Below are 26091 nucleotides of genomic sequence, written 5' to 3'. Positions count from 1 at the left end.
CACTTTACAGGCATTATACATAGACTATGGTTCAAAAGTGTTGGTTCAGTACAATTTTTTAAATCTTTCTGAAAGTCTAGTTTCAGCCTAGTTTCTTACAGCTCGAAGCTGAATTTCTTTTCAGCAGCCCTTCAGTGTTTTCGTTGTCGCATGATTTTTTCAGAAATCATTCTTATATGCTGATTTGATGCTCAAGAAACATTTGTTTTCGAAGTTGATGGTGGCTGTGCTTAATATTTTTACAAAATCTGACATTTCTTCTTTCAACATTCTTTGATGAACAAATTAAAAAAATAATTCAACCGAATAAGAAATATTTATGAATGTTATAAATGTCTTTACTCTCACTTTTGATGCACTTTTAATGCATCTTTGCAGAATAAAAGCATTATTAAAAAAATAAAACATCTTGCTGACCTCAAACTTTAGAGTAAAAAAAAAAAAAAGCACAAGTAAAAAGAAATAATACTCTTCAGGAACCTGAGGTAGTTTGCATGTGTTTACTGTTGAATTGTAGAGTGTTATAAAGGAAATAACCATTCTCACTGCGGCCCAGAAAGAATAACATGAGGGTGAAAAGATGCAGGAAGTTACTTGGTACTCCAGAGCCACTGTTTTCTCTGCAGGATTTTTGGTTTTGGCAGTGATGGTGTGAGCCACAGGTAGAAATGTTGACTGTCTTCTGAAAGAAATTTAGAAAACATATTCATTGAAATGGTCTGGTAGCACGTTTGAACCATAACATGCAAATTTAGGTGCACTCAGTAACTTTTTCCTCATTAAAAAGGTTTGATGATGTAAATAGCAGTCATGTTTAAAATGAGGTACAAGACAACATCCTTGTTTGTAAGCAAAGCCACAATGCAATGGACAGATCTTTTATTTTGTAGTGTGACACAAATCTGAGTGAAAATTATTATCCAAAAGAAAACAGTGTAGGGCAGGGACATCATTCAATTCATCTGGTTTTGATTAAGCTAGCTGATGATTGTAGGAAAGGGGCGGATCAAGATTAAATGACTGTAGAAGTCCTTCATACATCACCAAAGAAAAGTCTGTGGTTTTACCAGAAGATTATTTAGAATATAGATGGATTTTTGATTCATGCTGACTTCAACATAAAAAGTACTGAGTGTACCTTTAAGGTAAAGCAGTTGGATCAAATAAAATGGGGGTGTCACCTGTATTAGTAGAGGGTGTGAGGACTGCATGTACAGTCTGTGGGAGAGACAGCATGGTATTGTACGCTGTGGAAATCAAACATTTAAGAGAATATTAAAAGATCTGCAGGGCCAAAGCTTTAAATCCTGATTCTGAATCACATGATGGCTCTAAAGTGAATCACTGGGCATCAAGCATATTCAGTGCTGCACAGAATCAGAAGTTAAAACGCTTGAGTGTGATTTACCTATGAAAAGTGCAGCAGCGGTGGCCAGTACAGCAAACAGAGCAAATACTGAAATGAACAAGTGGCCAGAACTTGTTCCAAGATGACCTGAATATACAAATAAAGAGCATTTTCAGAGCTACAGGAAGAAAAAAAATATTGAATGTTACACTACTGTTCAAAAGTTTGGAGTTAACATTTTTTTTTGCATTTATTTAAAAAAAATCATGTATTTGTCTCAAATTTTTAATCATTTCACTCATTTTAGTAAATTCTAGCTACACTGTACTAATTTGTTTCCTTAATTTAGTAAATTGTCCCCAATTTGTACTTTTTCATTCTCTGTTTTTTCATTCAGTTTTAAATTAAATTAATTTTTAATGTGTGCTCAGAATTTAATTAAAATGAGTGTATGAAAAATAGATCATGGCCATGAACTAAAATGAGGGAATACATTTTAAAAAAATTAAAGAATAAAATATTAATTTTTGGCCACTATAAATATATTTTTGTCAGCAATTATCAGCAGCCATTACTTCGGTCTTTAGTGCCACATGATCCTTCAGAAATCATTCTAATATGCTGACTTTGTGCTCAATAAACATTTTTTTATTATCAATGCTAAATATTTTTATGAAAACTGTGATGCTTTTTTTTTTAGGATTCTCTGGTGAAAGGAGAGTTCAAAAGAATAGCATTTGTTTGAAATAGAATATTTGCTGTCACTTTTTTGTCACAATTTAATGCTGAATAAAATACTAATTTCTTTAAATATACATTATACCAAAGTCTCTTTAAGACAAGTCATGTGACTCGGCGGCCATCTTTGAAACGCCTCTCGGGCATCAAAGTGCAGTTCCTATCTCTTTGAATGGGGAAACATCAAATTCTCCAAAACTGTTCACTAAGTTCAGGATAAGATTTCATATTTGAAATCACCAAAGAAATCTGACAACAACTGTGTCATAAATGTTGCTACTTTTGCTTAAATAGCGTTATAAAAAAGCTTATTTCTCAGGCTAGATCAGCCAGTGCGCATGCACAGTCCTAAGAGCACGTCTCAGAGTGCTAACTGTTTCTATAGCAACCGGGACTTCTAATGGCAGCTGCAGTGATGGCTGACTTTACTGATTCAGGATTCGCTCTTTCATTCAGAAGGCGGGGCTTCCTGTGATTGAGCGGCCATATTGAGCATTGCATTTTTCCCCATTCAAAACTATACAAGTGACATGTCATTCTATAGTCTTTGATTATACTGACCCCAAACTGTTAAACGTTAGTGTAAATGTAAAATATAGTGAAAAATGCTCTCTAACCTGACTCCGGGTCGTCCATCACTCTAGTCACCAATACAATGTGCTTTTGTGGAGAAAGGTCTGTGTACAGGGAAATGCTTGCAGTAGACGGTACCTGATCCAGGAAATGTAAGGTTGGATAGACTGAAATAAGGAGAAGAGTGGGGTCTTCATCTGACCAGACTGGATCAGATAACACGATGTCTGGGGTGTCTGACTGAACCTAATTAGATAACAGTGAAGAAATAAATAAAACTGAGACGTGATTTCATTTTAAATGCATCTCTCCCATGATCCTTCTCATTCTCACCCTCAGTGTGCTGAGCATGTCTGTAGTGCCAAACACTGTGATTTCAGCCTCAGGCTGCTGGGAGGAAAGTTTGATCTTAGTGACGGGACAATGGAAGGCTGGCACGTACGGGAGCTGAAGGGACGACTGAAAAGAGTGTGGTGTCTGAGGAAGTGACAGCAGGGCAGCTGGGGCTAACTGAGTCCGCAGACAGGCAGACAGATGGATGGAGAGCGACCGAGTGGACAGGAGATGGAGGATGGAGTCTGATTGGGGCTGCACAGAGATCCTGCAGCTGTACTGAGCTGAAACAGGACACAACAGACAGGTTAGAAGAAAATCATAAAGGCTTGCTTCATAGCTAATAAAATAAAACAGCAACATGTATTTGTACAATATGCAAATCTGTAATATTAATAAATATTTTCACAATCTAAAATATTTTCTATTTTATATATCCTTCAAAAATCATTCTTATATGCTGATTTGGTGCTAAAAAAAAAACATTTCTTGTCAGTGTTAAGAAACAGTTGTGCTGCATAATATTAAAAAATAATAATAATAATTTAACTTAATTAAATTATACCCTTGGGCTCTTTCAGGCTTCAAACATAACATTGAGCTTAATACATAATCTTATGTAAAACTTGTTTCACCAGTGGCTGAATTGTAGAAGGGTGTTGCATTAAAGATAGCCTGTAGTATTCTCATCTCTGGATAGGGGGCGCCAAAGTGTAAAGAGCACAGTAGCTCTGCCTCAGGATGTAATTTCTTCTCTATGACCTCCCACTGATCTAGACTGCATTGAGCTACCATTGCAAAGGAGACAGAAAGAGAGACAGTCACAAGCACGCAATATCATCAACACTGAATAACATTGAAGTAACGTTTAAAGCAACTGTATGTACTATGTACGTTTTTTTTTAACCTTGAATTTAAGTTTGAGAATTATTCTAATGGTACACTGACTTCTTATAAGACAGTTCTAATATTTAAATTTTTTCCCCTAATTGTCTGTTCTGGGAGTATGTAAGTTTGGCGAACGAGTATAAAATTCAGCAAAAGGGGTTGGTTGCTTAACAGCACCAATAAATACATATGTACAGCTATCCACTGTAATTATGGCAGTGATATAATTACGACAATGAATTCCACTCACTTCGTGAGCTCCAAAGTTGTGAAAATAAAAAAACTACATACATTTCTTTAAATAACAAAACAGCGTTTAAATAAAACAAACCATTGTGCATCTTTTTGCCTTTTACCTCTCATTTTTATTTTATCAAACTTTTGTGTGTGTAAATGTTTCAGTAATTTAATGTTATCAATGCTTTGGCAATATAAATCCTTTTTTACCATTCCAATAAAGCTGCTTGTATCTGAATCTGAGTCAGTCAGTCCCAACCTCATATTCCATCTGTGCACAAATATATCCATGTCTCTGAAAGTGAAAATCCTGCCCAGATCTAAGATCTTTGCAGGTCAAATAAAGTTGAGATAATTTCTCTTCCCACCCACCACATGTTTTAATTGCACATATTAAACATTTAGAGATAATCACCACTGAGAATTATTTCTAGTCTAAGGATTAAGTGTTTAAGTGATTAAAGGGGGACCTTTGGATCCTCCAGACAGAATTGAATATCTGGATTATAATCTCTTAAAATGCCCAACAGTCTAATTATTAATCATTATCCTTTAATTCCTCTTAAATAGTTACATTAATGGCACATCAGGTGTCTTCCACGGTCGTGAACTGTGACCTCCCTGAATCTCATGTGGAGGTGTGAAAGAACTCACCTGTGTTGGCAGCAGAGGTGTTCAGATCCACTCTGACGGTGTATTCTGAAGCTTCAGGCCAGTTAGTGAGGAGCCTGTCAGCGGGAGGAATGAATACAGGAATGGACGCAGGCTCCACTGTTACCTGCATGACACCAGAGAGGTCTTTTCATTTATAACATCCGCAAATCATAGTGAGCATCTTGCCACATCCTAAAAGAAATGGAACTGATCTGGAATATATATCAGTGGTTTTCAAACTTTTTGGACTCGAAAGTCTCCCATTGTCCCACCCCTACAAGGTAAGATTTATAAACAGAACCTGGGAAACAAATTTATTTAAGGGTAGAAAAATTATTTCTTCATTGTACATATTTTTTAGTATTTAATGAAGCTAAGTTATTTCAATTTATTGATTATATTATTAATATTAATTATGTTAAATATGACAATTCTGTTATCATTTACTTACAAACCCAAATTGTTCCAAACCCGTATGCATTTCTTTCTTCACAAAAGTAAATATTTTAAAGAATGTGGATAACTAAACAGCTGTTGGTTCCATACTTGCATAACATGGAAAAAAATACTACATAAGTCACTGGGGACAAGAAACTGTTTTTTTTTTCATCCATAATGCCTTAAATTGTGCTTTTCATAGGCAGCTCACTAGGTTTTGGAACAGAGCTATTATGTCACAGAACATGAGGACACTTACGTAACTGCGCAGAGGCACTGATTATAGTAAGAATAATAATAATTCTTTACATTTATATAGTGCTTTTCTGGGCACTCAAAGCACTTAACATAGAAGGGGTAATCTCCTCAACCGCCACCAGTGTGCAGCATCCACCTGGATGATGCGGCGGCAGCTTATTGGTGGAGAGGAGACAGAGTGATGAAGCTAATCAGTGTTTGGGGATGGTTAGGAGGCCATGATGGTCAGAGGCCAATGGGCGAATTTGGCCAGCATGACGGGGTTACACCCCTACTCTTTTTTGAAGGACATCCTGGGATTTTTAATGACCACAGAGAGTCAGTTTAACGTCTCATCCGAAAGACGGTGCTTTTTGTCAGTATAGTGTCCCCATCACTACACTGGGGTGTTAGGGCCCACACAGACCACAGGGTGAGCACCCACTGCTGGCCTCACTAACACCTCTTCCAACAGCAACCTAGTTTTCCCAGGAGGTCTCCCATCCAGGTACTGACCAGGCTCAACCCTGCTTAGCTTCAGTGGGCAACCAGTCTTGAACTGCAGGGTGATATGGCTGATTACCTCTTTGAAGGTTTGCTGTCCCCCTTCTAGCCTGTAATAAACCACTACCGTCCCAGAATTCTTTGCAAATGCCACTCCAGTCTCAGAGTTCATTTGAAGGATCTCACTTGATGACACATCCCATCTGCCTCGCTGACCTTAAAAAGAGAAAAAACAAATGCATAAGTGGCCTATGGCAGTTAACTCCAAAGCACAAGCATGTTTTTTACATGTACAAAGAGGTATGCACACAGAGTGCATGACATCATTTTCATCATCACAATATGTCCATGCTATACATGTGCAGTCAATGTTTTATCCACCAGTACTTTGCACACATAGCTCGCATCTTGAATTTTTAATTTCAAAGTTGGAATAACAGACACCCGCACTGACAAGAATTTGTGTGACGGGGTTAAAAGTTACTTGCACCTCTAGTTTAAATAAGTACTAAATTATTTTATCAGTCATAATTTCTAAAGAGAAACAGCACAGACACTAAACAAGGATGAATCCTTCTAGTGTGCATTTTAGAGGCTTTTTACAGTGCCCTTCTAAGTGCCTTTAACAAGCACGCCATCAAATAGAGTATACTATGAAAGGCTGTATGCATATATTTAGTGTTCGCTTCAATAATGGAGTATACTTTGGTTTTAGATTAGAGGGGTTTGTTTCTGGAAATTAAAACTGGCGCTCTGCTTGCTAGCAACCTAGTGATTTACCCTGCTGGTCTGTAATGGGAGAGCTGAAACAGATCACATCCCCAGAGCGCAGGCATCCTGTGGGCTCTGGGATGGCCGGCATCACAAACAGAGGGGTGTAATCGCTCAGAAATGGGTTTGTAGTGTCTCCCTGCACCCTCAAAACAGTTAGACCGGGTGATGCCGTTTGCACCAGAAACGACCGACTGTCTTTGTCAACTATCAGTTGCACAAGGTCATCTCTGAGACACAGAAAAAATAAGGTTAGACCACTGCTGTAAGTAACATAAACATGTATCTGTGTAATTACCTGTTAGCTGTGACCAGTGTTTGTATATTGTGAGACTGGAACTGCCGTCCCATGTTATCATAGTAAAGAGCCCTGATACGGATGCTCCAGCCCAGAGGGAAGGCAGGAAGTGCTCTATCACTGTCACTGTTCACGGATGACACAGTCAAAATCCGTACAAACCAAGCTGTTGACACCTAAGGCAAGAAGGAAGTTGACATTAGGATTTAAAAGTAATAACCTACAGAATTTATCGTAGTAAACACTCACCTCCACACTGATCAGCAGTGCTTGGTTGATACCGCAAATGTCCATGGCATAAACCTCCAAAACTGCAAGGCCTGTATCAGGCCCTGTCTTCAACACTCCTTCATTATCAATAGTAACAAGCCCTGCCCCTGAGACGCACCGGCTAAAGGTGTAGTGGACCGGACAGACTGAGTCCCTAAAACACACACATTTTAAAAACTCTGTGGTGTTATCTACTCACACACGGCCAGACCTTTGACTAACCAGCAAAATGTCTGTAAATGTTCTTTCTGAGATTACATGAAACTAACTTCATCCAATACTTCAGTAAAACAAAGAAAAAAATATGTAAATGTAATTTTGATCAGCCACATTATTCGTCCAAATCATCATGAGAACTTCAGTGACTTAAGTTTAAGTGACTTAAGGGCATGAGAACAGACTTAATGGAGTGAATACTGACTTGATTTTTCTAGCTGGGCAAAAAAAATGAAACATACAAACTCACTTATTGCTCCGCAGGAGGTACTGAGAGAGAGGAGACATGAGGATGGATTCTGAGCTTCCTGCTGTTAACTGCATCTCTTCAAACACCTGAGAAAAGAGGAAGAACAAGACAAAAGAGATACATTTGGAGTGAACTACACATTCTACAAATGCTTTAGTATATGTTGAAATTAACAGTTTATCTGTGCAAGGTATTCCACATTTGTTAAAAATGTTTTAGTATAATATGAAACTCAATATTATTAATAGGTAGTATTCATTTGAGTTTAGACCCCAAAAGATTTATTTTTTTAACAAAATTAATATTTTTAGTAATTAATTTTATATTGTTACAATAATTCTGTTTTACTTCATTTCTGTTCTTTTGTATGTCCTTTTCATCAAACAATCTTGAAACAACATATCCCTGTTTGTACAAAAACATTAAGCAGCACAACCATTTTAAACATTGATAATAATAAGAAATGTTACATGAGCACCAAATCAGCATATTAAAATTATTTCTGTGGGAACACGTGACACTGCCGACTGGAGTAATGGCTGCTGAAAATTCATCATAGGATTATTATATATATTAAAATATATATATTGTAATAATATTTCACAATATTACTGATTTTACTGTATTTTTGATCAAAAACATGCAGCCTGGGTGATCACAAAAGACATATTTCAAAACATTAAAAAATCTTACCAACTCCACACTTTTAACTGGTAGTGTACACTTTAATATGTTTACCATTTTATTTATGATTAAATACTATTCTTCCATGAACTTATTCTTGAGTATTATGAATTTCCAGATAGTCTGTTTTGCTGATTGGCCTGGTTGAACATGCCCTAATCCGTCTGACTAAAATAATCTGTGATGTATTATTTATTTTAAGATTGAGTGGGTTACCGTATACAGTATTCATTTTATTGGTAACACTTTATTTTAAGGACCAATTCTCAGTATTAAGTAGCTATTTATTAGTTTATTAGTACTTATAAACCACATATTAATGCATTATTCTGCATGACCATATTTTAAATACCTTAATCCACCCATACCTAAATTTAACAACTACCTTACTAACTATTAATAAGCAGCAAATTAGCAGTTTGTTCAGGGAAATCTCTTAGTTAATAGTGAATATTTGTTCCCTATTCTAAAGTGTTACCATTTTATTTAATTATTTTTGATTGCAAACAAAAAAAGATCTTAGAAGATCGAAGAACATCTTCTTCCTCGTGACGTGGCTCCATTAAATAGTTTGTCATTGGTGGTTCTCTGTGGAGGATGTATTTACCAGTATCTGTATCTCGTCAGTCAGATGATCAGAGAGTGATGTGTTGCTGGTGTCTATCTGTTGGAGCTGCACACACACTTTGAGGCTGGTCCTGCCTGGAGCTCTGGCCCTCACCAGCACAGAGAAACTGTGAGAGGGAGACACACTAACGCCCACCTAAAAAAGGAAGCATAATGCAGAAACAAGTTTTCATACAAGACAATTCATGCTAAGTGCGTGCATCTCACCTGTGCATGCCTTGGTTTGATCTCCAGCACACCCGCTTTGCTTAGACTCCAGTGGAAACTGAGGCCAGACTCGACACTACCCAGAGATAGAGGGTTCTGACTGCTGTCACTCCCCATCACATAAACCGGCATCTAAAATGAAAGACTCAACCAAACCTCTCCTGACAGCAAAAACATGGATGCAAACAACAATAGTGAGCATGAGAAGGACAAACCTCTTTTCCTACGGATAGAGTCACTAAAGGAGCCTGTATCCTCACTGCTGTCAGGTTAAACACCTCCACCTCCACTTCATCCTGATCACAGCACACATACAGTTCTTAGATTTAGCTTAGCATTATATCTTTTAGAAATGTCAAGGTTTGTCTCTTTAATTTTTGGGAGATAATTATTATAGTTGAAAAAAAGAGGAGTGTATGTGAGCGCATGACGTGTCTGAGCACAGATGTTAGTGATGGTAGTGGTGACAGCGTATAATTAAGGCATAAGGGATGAAAGGTTTGATTTGCTGCACTGGGTAAGCAGTCATTTATTATTCATGTTGGGTGTCATGGCAATGGAAAATCACATCAAGCATATATGTTTGCTCTAGAGTCACTTTCAAAATTTGGTTAAGTTGTAAGGAGCAATTTTGCATTTGACTGTGCTGCTTTTCCGTTGTTTTTCTATGTAAACATGCTCTAGACAGATGCGTTTGACTGTTGTATTTACATTGAGCATCTTTTGCATGACAAATTAAGTTAAAAACAGTTAAACTTTTACAAAATGAGTCTCTAGACCTCGCTTTTTTTTAAGCAAAAACATTCTGTGTGAATGTGAACTAGAGACTCGAGCACCATTTCTTAAAAATGCTGCACCATGCGTGAGACATAGTGAAAAGCAAAAATGTGCTGTGTAAACAGCCCTTACACTGCTATTGTTGATGTCTGTGTAAATATTATTTTTTATGGACTATAAGCTCTACAAGGCAGGAAATTCATTAATTAATAAACAATTAAAAAAAAACCTACAATAATCCTGGTTTACCAAAGGTAAACTATGTGGGCTACCTGTAAAAATGTAAGTGATGCTTCTTTATTTTGTGTCTGAGGAGCTGCTCTGAGTTTGACCACACCCACTGCCACGCCTCTGACCAGTCCTATCTCAGTTACCACGGCAATAGAGCTGTCACTCATGGAGAACTTGACCCCATACTGAGGATGAGGCCCTCCCTCCCATTTCACCTGAACATCAGATATATGTTTATAGTAAAAAAAAAATGTTTCAGTTAAAACCAAAAACAGATTTGCTGTGTTCTGTCATGCCAACCTGTCGCACACTTCCAACTGCCAGAGTAAGTTTATGGGGCTGCAAACTGAACGGAGGGTAAACTTGCACATTCTTGTGGGAGGAGCTTATAACAAACCCATGGCCATCCACTGCAGAGAGATGGAAACTGACCACGCCCACTGTCAGGCCAGTCACACGGAATCCCACACTGTACTTGTCCACTGGCCCCGTGTCCCTGTAAGCAAAATTATAATATAATTTTATATATTTATTAATATAAATATATAAAATATGTACAAATATAATTAATTAAGTACATAAACAGTCAAACCAAAAATTACTCATATATAGAATTTTTTATATTTTGCTAGTAGGTGCAGGACACTATAATTCATTTATGTAAGTGAGGTTGTCTGAATAAATTTTAGTTTGACTGTATATTATAAATAAATATATATTAATTACATTTGATTATCAATATAATTGATTGTTTGTGGAAATACCTCATATGTGTATGATATACTTCTACGAGGTTTTATGTATTTCTTTGAATTGCGATCAGTTTGTGAATGTAGAATGTAGTACTTGGCAAAGACACATGGCATAGACTCACTCCACAGAAATGATGGATGAAGAAGGGATAAGCATGAGGTTCATGAGCAACAGGTAGTGATGAAGAAATGGTTGATTATTTGAGTCCAGAACACGCACTCGCACTACAGCAGAATGTCTGACCTCAATCTAAAAAGCATCAGCATAGGAGACAAAGATTCAGTGCACATAAAAATGAAGGAAAAAAAGTGTAGTAAAATGTGTAGTAAAATCTAAAAAGATGAAAGAGATAAGCTTCGGTCTACAGCGTACATTACTGATGAAGTCAATCTGGAAATCTTTGATATCAGAAACAAGAAAGGAGGCCACAGCAGGATCAGAGGTCAGACAGAGGTCATGTGCCTTAAGAACTGAAGATCCAGTTTGAAGTGGAGACACCTGGGATAGAAAGATTAGAAGTGAACTAGTTTATTTGTATTGCAAAATAGTTTATCTAGTTCTGCACTCGCATTTGGTGAAATATTTGATGACATTACTCTCACCTGTATTACATTGCTGTTCTCCTGATTGATGCTGGCTAACTGGTTGTCTTGTAGATGGGCATGAAAGCGACCCGAGCCATGGATCAAGGTCAGATTTTCCTAAAGAAATGAATATATCGACTAAGGAGTCATTCAAATATAACAAAAACGTTCAGATGAGAAATGTTAGAGTGTGATGAACTCACTCACTGTGACTTTTGGATGGTTAAATAATGTGACAGAGTGTCTGGTCCACTGTACGTCATCCACCAAACGCAGATTCACACACTGAGACACTGGAGCTGTCAACATTTATACAGGACACATAGTTCACACGTTACTCAGGCCTACATACATAAATATGGACACAAAAATAAACACATAAACACACACCTCTGGACATGTTAGTGTGGCATTGACAGTCACGGTTCCTGTCTGTCCGTGGGCCTGAAGAACCTGCCAGGCTGTTGAACAGGCAAACTGATTAGATTTGGGTCAATGACAAATAAGTCCACAATACAGAAAAGCAAAAAAAAAAAAACGTGTCTCAAGATCTTAGAAATCTACTATTTTTTTACTATTACTACTTCTTTTTTCAATCTATTTTGTAAAGAAATAATAGATTAGGACAAATAAAGTATCATGTCACTGACCTATTTATGCAGTATTGTGATAACTTAAAATGGCAAAATAATACTAGACAGTGCAGAGCAAACCCAAACACACCATGCAGTTTGTATCCCGTCTGGGTTAGTCTGTCATCCACTTTCATTGTGAACTGGGGGCTCAGTGAGAGCAGACCAGGGTCAGAGGAGGTCCACCTCACTGAACAGGAAGTGAAATTATCAAACTGCACCCCCTTTTGGTCAAACACAGACAACTGCAACGTCGCATCCCTAGTGCTGGACACAGATAACTGAGAGAGAGAAAGAAAAGAATGACATGAAAGAATATGGTAATGTGATATTTATTTACATCAGAGCAATTCTAGGAGAAGAAAGGAAGTCCAAACACTGAAAGAGATAAAGTGTGACCTCATTAAATAAATAATGAGAGAATCATGCTTAACCTATCTCACTACAGGAGGCATGCAGGAAAAATGCTTCAAATATAGCAGCAAAGCAATACACTATTGATTTGGAGCAGTATAATCATGAGAATGAAACATAGATAATGTGTAAATGAATCTTTGAACATAAGATAACACTTAGATGAAAATGAGGCAAGAATGTGCAGTGATAGTCTTTCTTTGCCATCCGTCAGTTCATGACCATAACTTATGTCAGATTGATGATAAGTTTTTTTGTTTGAAAGAAAATACTTTTATTCAGCATGGTGAATAAAATACTTTTATGCTTAGTGTGATTGAAAAAGCGTAAAAACTTTAATATTGTTACAAGATAAGATTTCTGTTACCGTTCTTTTCATCAAACTTTCTATTCATCAAAGAATCCTGAAAATATGTATCAGCATTTATAACAAAAATAAATGTTTCTAGAGCACCAAATCAGCATATTAGAATTATTTCTGAAGGATCAGGTGACACTGAAGATTAGAGCAATGATGCTGAAAATTCAGTTTTGCAATCACAGGATTATTATTTTTTTAAAAAAAAATTATATTAAAATAGAAATAGAGTTATTTGAAATTATTTTTAATTTAATTAAAATTTAATTTAACTATTTTTAATTTACATTGTAATACATCATTATTAATTAATATAAACATTAAAAATATAAACAAATATATTTATATGTTATAAGAATTATTATTAATTAATATAAACATTAAAAAATAAATACACTTATGATTTAACATACATTTTGGTGTCTGCACACACACATCATGGTTTGTAAAAATGTGTGTAAATAAGTTAGTAAACAATTACTGGCATTCTGCCTCTGTGTAATTATTCTTTCCATTGTGTGTGTGTGTTTTGTCTTGACTAATGACTTGCTACATTAAACTGGTAAATCTAATTTATGCCTCTCTCTAAGTATTTTGTTACCAAAAAAGAAACATTTATGACCAAAAATCAAAGTTTTCTTCATGACTCACTGGTGATCTTCTAGATTAATTACAGATATGATGTGATGTTTCATTCTCAGAGATGGTTTTAGTATATTAGAGATGGTATATTGATTGTCAGGGTTTGACATTGATCAAACACTTGGTTTCTAGAGCATCGGTGTCAGAGGAGAGGAAAAGCCCTCACACAACCCTTACACACGTGCACACACACACACACACACACTGAGGGCCCATGCATGCAGTTACTATGGAAACTGCCATAACACTTCACCCTGCATATCACACATAATTGCATGGCAAATGAGAGCAGCGGGAAGAGGGAAGGAGATAGACAGAGGTCTGGTGTGGGTGTAGGGGTGAAACAGAACGAAAGAGAAACACCTGGAGGGCGAGAAAATGAAAAAATGGAAAGGAAAAAGAGAGGTCTGAGCAGGTGAAGGGAAGAGAGGAAAATGAGTGAATCATAAAAGAGTTTATGAGAGGACGTAATAGCAGGAGGGGGCAAAAAGAGAAAGAGAGGACAGAGTGGGCATTACTCACCAGTCCACAGGGGTAGTGAGGCTGAGTGCAGGAATAGTGAACGGATGAAGGTGAGGACGGGGAGGAGAGAAGAGAGAGAGACAGACCAGCGGGAACGCCACACGCCACCTGAACTCTGCTCTCCTCCACTGTGAGAATCTCGTTTAATGGACCTGGAGTATTACCACACCTGAAGACCAACCACTGCATAAACACACACATGAAAAAAACATACATGACTGCAAGGCTACAGCACCTCACCCACTCAACGAGCTTATGCAGCAGAGAAATTTCAAATTCTGTATTAATTATATCTATTTATACTGGTTCGATTTTAATTTTTCTATACAAAACCACAAAATGTCCACCATATTATGGTGAATAAAACCAAATTTCAAAAATACATAAAGTCTGTAACTTTTGTAAACTTTTCTTTTATATATAAACGCTAACGTTTTAAAGTTTGGAGTCAGTAAGATATTTTATATGTTTGAAAGGAGCCTCTTATGCTCACTAGGCTGCATTTATTTGATCAAAAATACAGTAAAATTAATAATATTGTGAAATATTATTCATATTTAAAATAACTGTTTTCTATTTTAATATATTTTAAAATGTAATTTATTCCTGTGATGGCAAAGCTGCATTTTCAGCATCTTCAGTGTCACATGATCCTTAAGAAATCATCCTTTGCAGCTCAAGAAACATTTCTTATTTTATATCAATGTTGAAACTGGTTGTGTTTAATATTTTGATGAAAAGCATTTATTGGGAAAAAAAAAAATTCTAACATTGTAAAAGTCCTAACTGTCACTTTTGATCAACTTAATGCATCCTTGCTGAATGAAAGCATTAATTTCTTTAAAAAAAAAGAAAAAATATATTTTTTGAAAAACCCCCAAACTTGATCGGTAGTGTATATATTTATTAAATACAATGAAACATTAAAAAACTTAAAATAATAAAAATTACAAATTGTACACTCTGTAGGTGGGATTTTAAACTTTACTTATTATTGATTATTGTTTATTAAAAAATCATTTTTAATCTTCTGGTTCTGTATAAAATAAAAATAAAATACAATCTATTAGTATTAATAAGTATAAGGTAAAAATGCAGTATGTATGACACTTGAGTCACATCGCAGCTGAGGACATTTCAAACCTGTGCTCCCACGGCGGTGCACGTGACTTGATATGCGTATCGAGCTGGCATTGCTTCGGCCGGACTCAACGCCTCCACGGTAACACCCCCCTCCGGCTGCACCTCGACGTCACTAAAGAAACGTAAGGGAGCCAGGGCCCAGGGCTGAGGCCCCCCCTCAAATATAACCTCATGAGATGAGCCCACCGAGAGAAGAACCTCAGACACAAGAGACTGAGTGAAAGAAGGAGAGAACAATGTCACTGAGCGGCTAAATGGAGTACAAAGCTCACAATAATGTCCTTGTTAAAGTTGTTGCTGTCTTTCATTAGCGTCTGACTGACAAAAGCAAAGCACTGATCCATCACATTGTCCTGTTCAACTCCCATGAGTGTGCTTGACAGCGTTTGCCCCTGACCAGAGCCCTCCACTGCTCTCTGTGTCCCTGACATGCTACAGAGTCATACATCAGTGATCAGGAGTGCTCAGTTTCACATTAATCTTCTGCTACTCCCAAACAGTTCATTATCTTAATAAATAGCCACCATAGAGCTGATAAATCACCCTTTATACAGACATGACACTTACCACAAATCATAAAATCACACTTTTTAGATTATTGACAGTTACAAATAATCATACGTGCACACACAAAGAGAGAAACAGCATACTTTGAGAGGACTGTAGGCCACCAGTGTTGTCGTCTCACTGATGTTGCATCCCTCTATTTCCACTGTGATGGTAACAACAGCGTGGCCCCGTGAAAGAGCCCCCATACGGACCCCTCCACAGAATCCAGCACCTGGAGACAGAGATCCTGCAGGATGAAAGAGATAAGGAGGCAGAAATATAGAAACAGAAAGGAAATAGTCACGTGGTTCATACTATGGTTAAGGAAAAGCATAATGATTAAAGAAAAGATAAACTTGTAAAATAAACTTATAAAATAAAATTAGCTTAATTCAAGATACATTCCCCAAAAACACAATATCTCATGCAATTTTGCTTTTCAAGTAAACATTTATTTTTATTATTTTCTCACCTTACTACTACTACAACTACTGTTGAGATACTTTAGTAGAAAAGAATATGAAAATACTACTTGCCTTTAATTGCCATTGTATTTACATCAGTGTTATTACTCAAAACTAAAACTATGAAAAATACTTTTTTTGATGAAAACCTTAAACTTGGAAATTAACATTACAAAAATTATAAATGTTTTATTGGAAAGTAACTGAAATGTTAAAAAGTTTAAGTTAATGTACCAAAATTACTAAAACTGAAAAAAAAAAACCCATTACGATTAAATATAAAATTAAAAAATTAAAATAAATAATAAAAATGACAAAAGCATGAATAAAAATTACTACATTTAAAATGAAAAATGTAAACAAATAAATACTTTAATACTTTATAAATAATACTATAACAACATTATTTTACATACATTTTACATACATACATTGTTATTCTAGTGGAAGAAACGCAATCTCTGTTGTGAATATAAGCTAAAGTTTTCCTCTAGCAATATTTGCTGTGATTCACATTTCATGTGCCGGACAGCTGTGCAAGTTATCGGTACATAAATCCTCTGTCAAACACAAACACGCATACACTCCATCAACTTGATGTTTACGGGCTAATGTACTAACCGGATTACACAGAGAGAGCACGTATTGATTTTCCCAGTGCTTTAAATGAATGCAGGAAAAATGAACTAATTAATCCTATTTTAATTTGTGCGAGCAGTGGAGAGGAAGTCCTAAACAAGGGAGGGGGCAGAGAGAGAAAGAGAGCGGAGAGGGGGTCTCTATGTGAGACTGGGAGTAGATCATTTATCCCTCATGCTCAATATGCCCTGAGGTAAACAATTAGAGCAGGCGGATGAATGAAAGTGCCATCAGAGAAACAGAATATTGAAGGAACCAGTGGAGTGTAAATGGATGGAGTAAGTACAATGGCAGAGATGGAGAGGGTGAAGAAGCTGCACCTGACATGTGTGTGAAGATGCCAGCAGGTTCAGTGTGGATGTGTAGACAGAGCTGAGAGCAATCTGTGACTAACACAAGATTTCTGTCCTCCAGTAGAAACTCTCCGCATTGAAGATTGTGAGTCTCGGAGAACAAGTTTGAGTTCTGAGAACAAGTGTTTGGTGGGTCCTGAATGCCCCAGAGAGCAAAGGGAATGTCTATACTGTCACCCACACGACAATCGCCCCTCTGGGGAATCAGCTGCAAACGGGCAGGCCTCACGACCATCACCTGTACACACACAGTGAAAGAAATATATGAGAATTTATAGTCTTTATATATATGTTTGTGTGATATGTGCAAATTTTACCTTCCCGACTACTTTGTGCAGGATGTTTTTGGAATCTGAAACCTGAATTTCAGCATGGCCCCTCCTTTTTCCTGCTATGACCACCCCTTTTACTGTAACTGTGGCAATTTCTCTATCAGACACTTCCCACGTCACAGAGCCACTTCCTCCTTCCACCTGGAAACACAGATTCTATTATAGCAAACGGTCATTATGTTCCAACATATGTAGATAACAATACTGATTTTAACGACACCTGAATATTGTGCTGGTACAGCTTATTGTGGGGTTGCCATGGAAAAACAATGACAGAGGGCTGTAGAGTAAGAGGCTTGTAGATTTCCACTTCCTGTTGCACTCGGATTGGTGGGATGACAGGCCAACATTCACCATCCTGTTATGCAGGAGTTGTCAAAAAATAAAAAATAAAATAAAATAAAACAGTTTCATTATGCTCAGAAATAATAAGACTAATCACAACTATTTAATTCTATTAGGAACTGTAGTTTTATATTTCTCTTCAGGGTCATATGTCTAAGAGTACTCGAATAATAGGTAGAAAAAAATTAGTTGATGAAAAGAAAATATTTGCTAACACTGTATTTTAAGGTGTTCAATTTATTATGCATTAATACATGTAAGTAACCCTAATCCTAACCCTAACCATAAAGATTCAAGATTCAAGATTTTTATTTGTCACATAAAAATCTTGAATCTTGAATCTTTATGGTGTCTAAAGCAAGTACATGTTTTAATTACAAGTACATGCAGTGTCTATAGCAAGTACATGTAGTTAATTAATATAACTCAGTAATTAAATGTATAATTACACTGTAACAAGGACACTTTAAAATTGAGTGTAACCAAATATTTTACAGACTATATTTTATAAATATTTTATTTATAGTATAAATGAGACTTCATCCATTAATGAACAGACGCAAGGACAGACGGATAGATGATGGATGGATAGATAGATAGATAGATAGATAGATAGATAGATAGATAGATAGATAGATAGATAGATAGATAGATAGATAGATAGATAGATAGATAGATAGATAGATAGATAGATAGATAGATAGATAGATAGATAGATAGATAGATAGATAGATAGTACCACAGCGTTCACAGTGAAGGTCTGACAGGAAAATTTACGCCTGCCTAAAGGATGATTTCCCTTGGAGGCAGTTTGGAAGGTTTTCCCCCCTTTTTTTATCCCACTAATCTAATGGATGATCCTTATAAGTGAGCACGGATCGACAGGAAGTTGCAGACTGAAACTAATGAGTAATGTTTCCCCTGGAGCTCATCTTACAGAACCATAACGCCTACATGACGAACGGATAAAACTGCCCCCCTCTAAGACACGTTTCATCTTCTGCCACCACAGTGTCTCCAGCAGATGGAACATGCTGTCTTTTCCTTTTTTAAACAATGGGTTTCCCAACACACCCCATGCCTCTCTTTACACTTCATACTGTGTGTGTCCTCATTTCCTGCTCGCTGTCCCTCAGGTGGGGCTTCCCTCTAGATCTGCAAACAGCTTGTGCCATTTACTCCAATAAGAATGAACTTCACTTTTGTGAAATAAACTATTGAACCCCTCAAACTGAGCAATGAACTGAACAAAACCCCAGAAGCAGGGTACTTGACATGTTATGTTACTGATGACATTGGTATCATGTAATTAAACCCATGGGCCAAGACCAGCACAAAAATAATGGTTTCAGTAAAACCATTTTATATGGTTCTGGCAATACAGTAAACACTGATATTGTGGTCTATGTGAAAGTATAACTAGCTCACTGACGACAAATAAACCATTCGCTAAACTTTATCCTCCATAATGACTGTTGCTTGATCAGTCAATCTTTGCAGAAAATCTCCTAGGAATGAACTGAAGATGCATGTCAAAAACATAAGGAATATTAATATTCCATAGTCTGGAATGATGTGAGACTTTGTTAAGCATTTTAATCTGCCTTTATTTTTGAAAATAATTTGTTAAACTATGCAGTAAAGGGATAAAAACTATAAAGCTAACCCACAGTATGTACTTCTCAAGATTACAAGCTAAAAAGGGGCAAAAAACTAAGAATTAATCAAAAGTGACGTAAAAGTAAAGAATTTTCAGATTTCAAATAAATGCTGTTATTTTGAACTTTCTGTTCATCAAATCATCCTGACAAAATGTATTACACAAAAATATTAAGCAGCACAACTTTTTTCGACATTGCCATTTGCAAACAATTTCCACGTGAAACAGAAAACATTAAATTTTATTCATAATGAATTAACTGGTTTGAAAAGTGTCTGTTAAATACCAGAATGGAGCCCGACTGAATTTGAGTTTGGTAAAGCAATGCCCATATAGCTATTTGACTATTTAATAACTATCCATAAGTAACATCAGTGCAAATATAAAGTCATTTATAGAAGAATAAGCTATTGCATTCTAAAGAAAGATTTTTTTTTTTAAATCTGTTTTTTTCCCACACCAATTACTTGTCAAATCTTGTGTTACCTCAGAGACGATGCTATAAAGCAAGGCCTGTATTAAAGTCTTCCCTTTCATGATGGTCTGCAGGAGATGGCAGGCAGGATCAGACAAAGACTCGAGTGTCACTAACCCCTCAGTCTCCTCCACAACAATCACCACATTCTGCACAGGGTTAAAGTTCAGCCGTTATGCTCCTGTCAAGAGTCGCAGTGAAGCAAACAGTGCGTAAACTGATGACTATGAAGCACAACCTGTGACAGGTGAACCACATGGCCCTTGTTGTCATGGATACGAACAGTCAAATAATACTGCCGCCCCGTCTCCAACACCCATCTGTCCTCTTCCTCTTTAATACTCAACGCTGAAACACACAGATAAACATAAGCCTTGTACAGATGTGTGGTTTAGGATATTTTCTGTGCTATGTGTGCAACTCACTCATATAGCTGGGATTTACCACATACACAGAAGTCCGAGGAAGTTGGGACGTTATTTGAGGGGGCAGATCTGAATCACAACTAAGCTTGGAATAATAACAATATACTTATATATGCCCCACAATATAACGTTTCAGTGAAGAACACAGATGTGTCGGATACTGTTGTGTGTAACCGTTAGTGTCGCATGACCCAGCTTGAGGGCGGTGACAGTAGCTGTGTCCTGCTCAACAGATATGATGTCATGATCGTACATTCTGCCCTTGTATCCGTCCACAACCAGACTGTATCCCTCCTCAGACAGAGTGACCTCTACAACCAAACAAGAGAGTGAGCAATTAGATTCAGGTGTTAAAATGTAGCATATCTCTCCTGACATATGCAATGATGTGTTTATGAGACAGTATATAATCAGTCTAGAGGTGTGAAAGTATGTGGTTGGGGGTTAAAGTGTTAACATGCAGTTTAAAGGCAATTACAGTTGGCATATTGGTAATCTCAGGTGTGTGTTTATTTGTCAAATGAGATACTGCCATTCAGTTGGCTTTAAGGGAAAGTTTAACGCAGCCCAGAGCTTAACCTTTCCATGATCTTTCCAGCAATCCCACAGCGCTTGGCTTGAATAATAAACACCATGCATACATTTTTAACGTTTCTCCTGTCAGTGACACAGTGACTTTAATATCAAGTCTGACAAAGCATTATAAATAGAAGTGCTTAAGCACAACATTGTTTCTAAATTAGTATGTTGTGATAAAAAGACCAGCATTGCTTGATTGCTTTTTTCATGACATTTTTTGCATGTTTAGGTGTCTAGATTAAATATTGCCACAAAAATACTTTAATAATGATTTTTCAAATTGTTATTTTATTGTTTTTTTATGCTTTTTACAGTCTAGATGGCTGTAAATTATATTATATTACTTATATTAGTATATATACTATAAAGATACAAAAAAGACAACTATAAAGATAATTATATTAAATAAAGTTATGTTGTCTGCTGCAGTAAATGCTCAAGCCCTTAAAAGTCGAGTGGATTCTGATTGGCTGTCAATGCTTCTATAATTCATCAGCTGAAAAAAAAATGTTCTGAGACTGATTCCAACAATATAATTTTTCTGTCGTTATGGTTATAGTTCTAATGTGGACTTCTCTGTTCTCACAGAATTAGACAGATTATTAAAACTTTATAGTTATTGTTATCATCTTTAATGTGAATGGGCCTTTCTGACATGAACAAATCTTTATGAATGGTTGATTCATTATCAGAAATACTTTTAAAAAGTTACTTCACCTGTGAATGCTGTTGAGAGGCCCATCAAATGACCAATATCAGTAAAAAAAAAATCCAAACAGTTTTTTATTGGTCTGTCTCTAGTCCATACTAGTCCTCTAAGCTGCCCTTTGTCAAGTATATTCACCATGTTGGTTGATCAGCACTTTTCGCTAGTGAAAAATATGGCTATGCTGGTCCACCAGCTAAACCAGCACTAAACTAGCATAAACAAACAGGATGTATATTTATTTCATTTGTACCAGTTTCTCCTTCTTGCTCTGTTTTCCACAGAGTGTATCTGATGGTGGATCCCTGTAGCAGGTATGTATCTCCCACTGGACTCAGGTGCAGTCTGTCTATCACAAACAAAGTCACACTGGCTGCTTCTACATGCTGAACACCCACCCATTCACACACACACACACACACACACACACACACACACACACACACACACACACACACACACACACATATTATTACAATATAAAATGTTATAAAATGTCTGTAATAGCAAAGCTGAATTTTCAGCAGCCATTACTCCAGTCTTCAGTTCACAATATCCTTCAGAAATCATTCTAATATGCTGATTTGGTGATCAAGTAACATTCCTTATTATTATCAACATTGAAAACAGTTGTGCCATTTGTTCTCAACCAAGGGGCCAGGGCCCACTAGGGGGCTTCAAAAAAGGTCCCAAGGGGGGCTGAGGATGACTTCAAATTAATTTATTATTGAAAATAAAATGTATATCAATATATTGTAATTATTTTATAATAGTCTAACATAAATAAAATGCCAGAAAATATATTGTTGAGGTCGTTTGAATATTGATTTGGAATATGGGGGCCTTCAAGTCAAAGACATTTTAGACAATATAGTATAGATTTTTAGCACTGCCCGTTAAATAGTAAATGCTGATTACATACTTAAAAAAAATATTATAAGCTTATTGACATCTGCCAGAATTGTAATATTTAATAATTATTTTGTTTATACTTTCATACCTTATGTTCAGGATGAAGAAAAGACACTTTTATAAGTGCTGAGCCACTGTGAATCCCATACAGCAAGACACTCTCCCCCCACTGACCAGCATCTTCTAGAGACAGGATATGAGGTGGGGGAGCGTACCCCGCATCATGGTGACGCACAAACCTACAATCACAGAAAACAAGACATGCTTTATGTTAATGCCTTTTTCTTTCTCTCTCCCTCTCTCTTCACTTAAAGACCCTTGTTCACCTCACTGCCTGTATTGCATCAGACTCCTTTGCCAGCCGCCAATTAAATTTCAAGCCAGCCAGACAGCTAAAAGTATTTCCTGTGGATCAGGCCAAGAACAGAGCATAGCCATTACCATCTTATTCTAAAAAAAAAAAAATTGTACTATAAAGAAATGTACTGTACCTTCTGAGTCAAATGCCCGGACAGATAACTGCAGGGGAGGGTCGTTGGTAAAAAGCTGTCGAATGGTTGTGACAACCTGAATACTTTCAATCCGATTGATGATGACATCACAGCGCAGAATGTGACCGGTCACTAAAACAGGAATGGTGAAAGTCACACTTTTGAACCCTCATGTTCTGTTTATGATCCGAAACATAAAAATGGAAACATAATTTTCAACAGAACATGAGGGTTAGAACACCCAAAAATGTCATTTTTGTCATCATTTATTAACCCTCATGTTCCAAACCTGAACACAGGGAACACAAAAGAAGATATTTTAAAAGAAAGTTGAGATGTCGTTTTCCAATGACTTCCATTGTGTTTTTTGTCCATACTTTGTAAGTCAATGTGAACTGAAACTGTTTGGTAAACAACATTCTTCAAAATATCTTCTTTTATGTTCCACCGAAGAGAGAAAGTCGCACAGGTTTGGAACGACATGAGGGTGAGTAAATAATGACAGATTTTTCGGTTTTTGGGTGGACTATCCCTTTAATAGATAAACAAGCACAATCATAATGGGATTTAAATGGTGTGCACTGCATTTTCATTCAAGCAGTCAGTGAGGCAAGAAGTGAGCTGGCTGAATGCATTCAGCGTTTATTTATTAATTAAAATGATGGTTAATTTCATATGGAAAATAGTATCATGATTCATACATTTCATTTGACTTGCCCATGAAAAAATAACCTATACTTCTTGTATGGTGCCATATGTCCTTCTGTAGAAAGAGCAAGCATGTCTATTTATTACTGTCCCCTCGTCCCCCTCACCAGGGTCTTGTGCCTGGACCACAGTACGGAGAGGGACAGCCTGGGGGGAGGACAGAGCTGACACCAAGCACTGCTGACTGCAGGAGGAGAGGGGCAGCAGAGCCGGAGGGCTGTGTGCGGAGAGCGGATACACCCTGACAGTCTCAGGCTTAAAGGACACCCTAAAGTCAGGCAGACAGCAATAGTCAGACACATGATCGCAAGCCAAGCACTGTATTGTATTATTTGTTTCATACTTTTCTGCAGTGCAATTCAGGCATGTGTTTGTTTTTATAGGCTTTTGAAATGTAAAGAACATTTAGAGTTAAAACAAGTTTTTTTTTTTTACACTTTTATTCAGCAAATATGAGTTGGTGTGATGAAACATGATAGTAAAAACTTTTAGACTGTTACAAAATAATTGTATTTCAAATAAATTATGTTCCCTATTTATCAAAGACTCCTGAAATAAACGTACCACAGTTTGCACCAAAATATTACACAGAACAAATGTGCTCAACATTGAAAAAGCCCCACAGTATATTACAGTGATTTCTGAGGGATCATGTGACACTGAACGCAGAAGGCTGATGAAAATGTAATTTATCCGTATAGGAATACATTATATTTTACAACATATTCAAATACAAATTACTCATTTTACATTGTAATAATATTTTACATTAATACTGTTTTACTGTATTTTTAAATCAGCTTTTTTGAGCATTTCTGACTTCTAAAAACATTTTAAAAATCTTCCTAACCCCAAACTTTTGAATGATGTATGTTTTGTCATAATTTTGACAAAAGAAGAGGAATCAGCACATTTGCATTAAGAACATTTTAGAGATCATTGATTCATCTGACAATAAAAATGGCTATTTTTCAAAAGAAAATTGTGGGATATGTTTGGTCTCATGTCTTAAGAATAAGTGAGGTTTTCGAAATCAAATGCAACTTAAGGTGTTTACGCACTGTAATATCTTTTAATTGTAAACTGCATTCTAAACAGTATAGTGCATGCTATTTACTGTCTTTATATTGTATGCAAACCAAACTGTTTCCATCCTGGAGATGATGTCATTATAAGTTTAGAATTTTGTTGTTCGCCGAGGAGCAACGAACTGATTGAATTAATAACCTTTCAGACATAACAGCACGTAATGAGACAGAATGGCATGTTAAGCTGAGTGAGTATGCTCCACAGCCTCTGTCACTCACCATTTGTAGCATCCTCTCTGTGCTGTCAGTGTGATGTTCACAGGCACACGAGTGCTGAGAGGTAGCAGCAGCTTGGGAACGTTCAGTTTAGTCGACTTACTGAGTGTAATCAATGAGCTCATTAGCAAAACCCCCCAAACTGCTCTCTCTATCACAAGCATGTTTAAACGGCTGCTGTACAGTCGAATACAACACCCAGCTGAATACTGCTGGTGGCTGAACAACAGCGTGCTCGAAGCAAAGACGCGCGCAGAAACCTCAAACTAGTTCATTTCAATTAAGAAATACATGTAGAGTTATGCTAGGCGCTGCTAAACAACACTGGTCGTTACAATATGACAACTGTCGCTGTTGATTTTTGAAACAATGTATGATTTGATTGAATCATGTTCTATTTTTACAGGACGCACAACGGTTATCGACCTGTAGTCGGTGTTTTTAAAACCAAACATACGGTTTTAAGCCAATAAATAAATATTGCGGATTATTAAGTCAACAAGAGGTCGATTTTCATAACTGACCAAATGAATTAATCCTCTAGGTTATTGAATGTTATGTAAAAAGGTCATTTTCGCGATGCACCCTGTCGACGTTCATACGCGTGCCACATACACGTTTAAAATACCGTCTAAATATATCTTAAAAAAAAAAAAAAAAAAAAAGACTACTTTTTTTTCTTGTTATACGTTTGTAATATATGCATCTAAAATAAACCCGCAATGAAAGTTCCTATCTTGCTAGACATACCGTCCGAAATCGCAAAAGAACTCGCGCGAGCAGCGGTCGTTGTCATAGTTACCTTATCTAGCGACCGTAA

The 26091-nt window shown here is 36.7% G+C and overlaps 1 protein-coding gene across 2 annotated transcripts; it reads right to left on the bottom strand.

The window, feature by feature from the left end:
* Window positions 1-486: 486 nt before the first annotated feature.
* LOC109067433 (nuclear pore membrane glycoprotein 210-like) lies at window positions 487-25925 on the bottom strand. Of its 2 annotated transcripts, none has more exons than XM_042740929.1 (39): window positions 25275-25925; window positions 24075-24235; window positions 23260-23391; window positions 23095-23173; window positions 22857-23007; window positions 22110-22242; window positions 20733-20882; window positions 20572-20640; window positions 20385-20494; window positions 20158-20295; window positions 17887-18024; window positions 17652-17807; window positions 17302-17572; window positions 15980-16125; window positions 15330-15542; window positions 14187-14369; window positions 12342-12531; window positions 12009-12079; window positions 11826-11927; window positions 11637-11735; window positions 11407-11532; window positions 11156-11283; window positions 10582-10777; window positions 10323-10496; window positions 9489-9569; window positions 9274-9405; window positions 9047-9202; window positions 7756-7841; window positions 7269-7443; window positions 7020-7195; window positions 6731-6951; window positions 6030-6166; window positions 4772-4895; window positions 3628-3780; window positions 2993-3276; window positions 2704-2905; window positions 1409-1495; window positions 1182-1247; window positions 487-679 (listed from the first exon to the last, which is right to left on the bottom strand). In XM_042740929.1, the coding sequence occupies exons 1-39, from the start codon at window positions 25433-25435 to the stop codon at window positions 591-593; spliced, it is 5646 nt and encodes a 1881-aa protein (XP_042596863.1). In that variant the 5' UTR covers window positions 25436-25925; the 3' UTR covers window positions 487-590. The 2 variants fall into 2 exon arrangements, with proteins under 2 accessions (XP_042596863.1, XP_042596862.1); XM_042740928.1 differs by having other exon boundaries at window positions 487-682; window positions 25275-25924.
* Window positions 25926-26091: the final 166 nt, after the last annotated feature.

This window comes from Cyprinus carpio, chromosome B16 (assembly GCF_018340385.1).
Source record: "Cyprinus carpio isolate SPL01 chromosome B16, ASM1834038v1, whole genome shotgun sequence".
NCBI classification, from domain to species: Eukaryota; Metazoa; Chordata; class Actinopteri; order Cypriniformes; family Cyprinidae; genus Cyprinus; species Cyprinus carpio.
This window is presented reverse-complemented; position numbering and strand designations above follow the sequence as displayed.

Bases quoted from the DNA above. Each gene is read 5' to 3' on its own strand.
- LOC109067433 (XM_042740928.1), bottom strand. From the start codon at position 25,435: ATGCTTGTGATAGAGAGAGCAGTTTGGGGGGTTTTGCTAATGAGCTCA. The intron at 18,025-20,157 runs GTAACACAAGAT...CCTGCATAACAG, and splicing joins TTTATAGCATCGTCTCTGAG to GATGGTGAATGTTGGCCTGT. The intron at 12,532-14,186 runs GTGAGTAATGCC...TCTCTCTCTCAG, and splicing joins CTCACTACCCCTGTGGACTG to TTATCTGTGTCCAGCACTAG.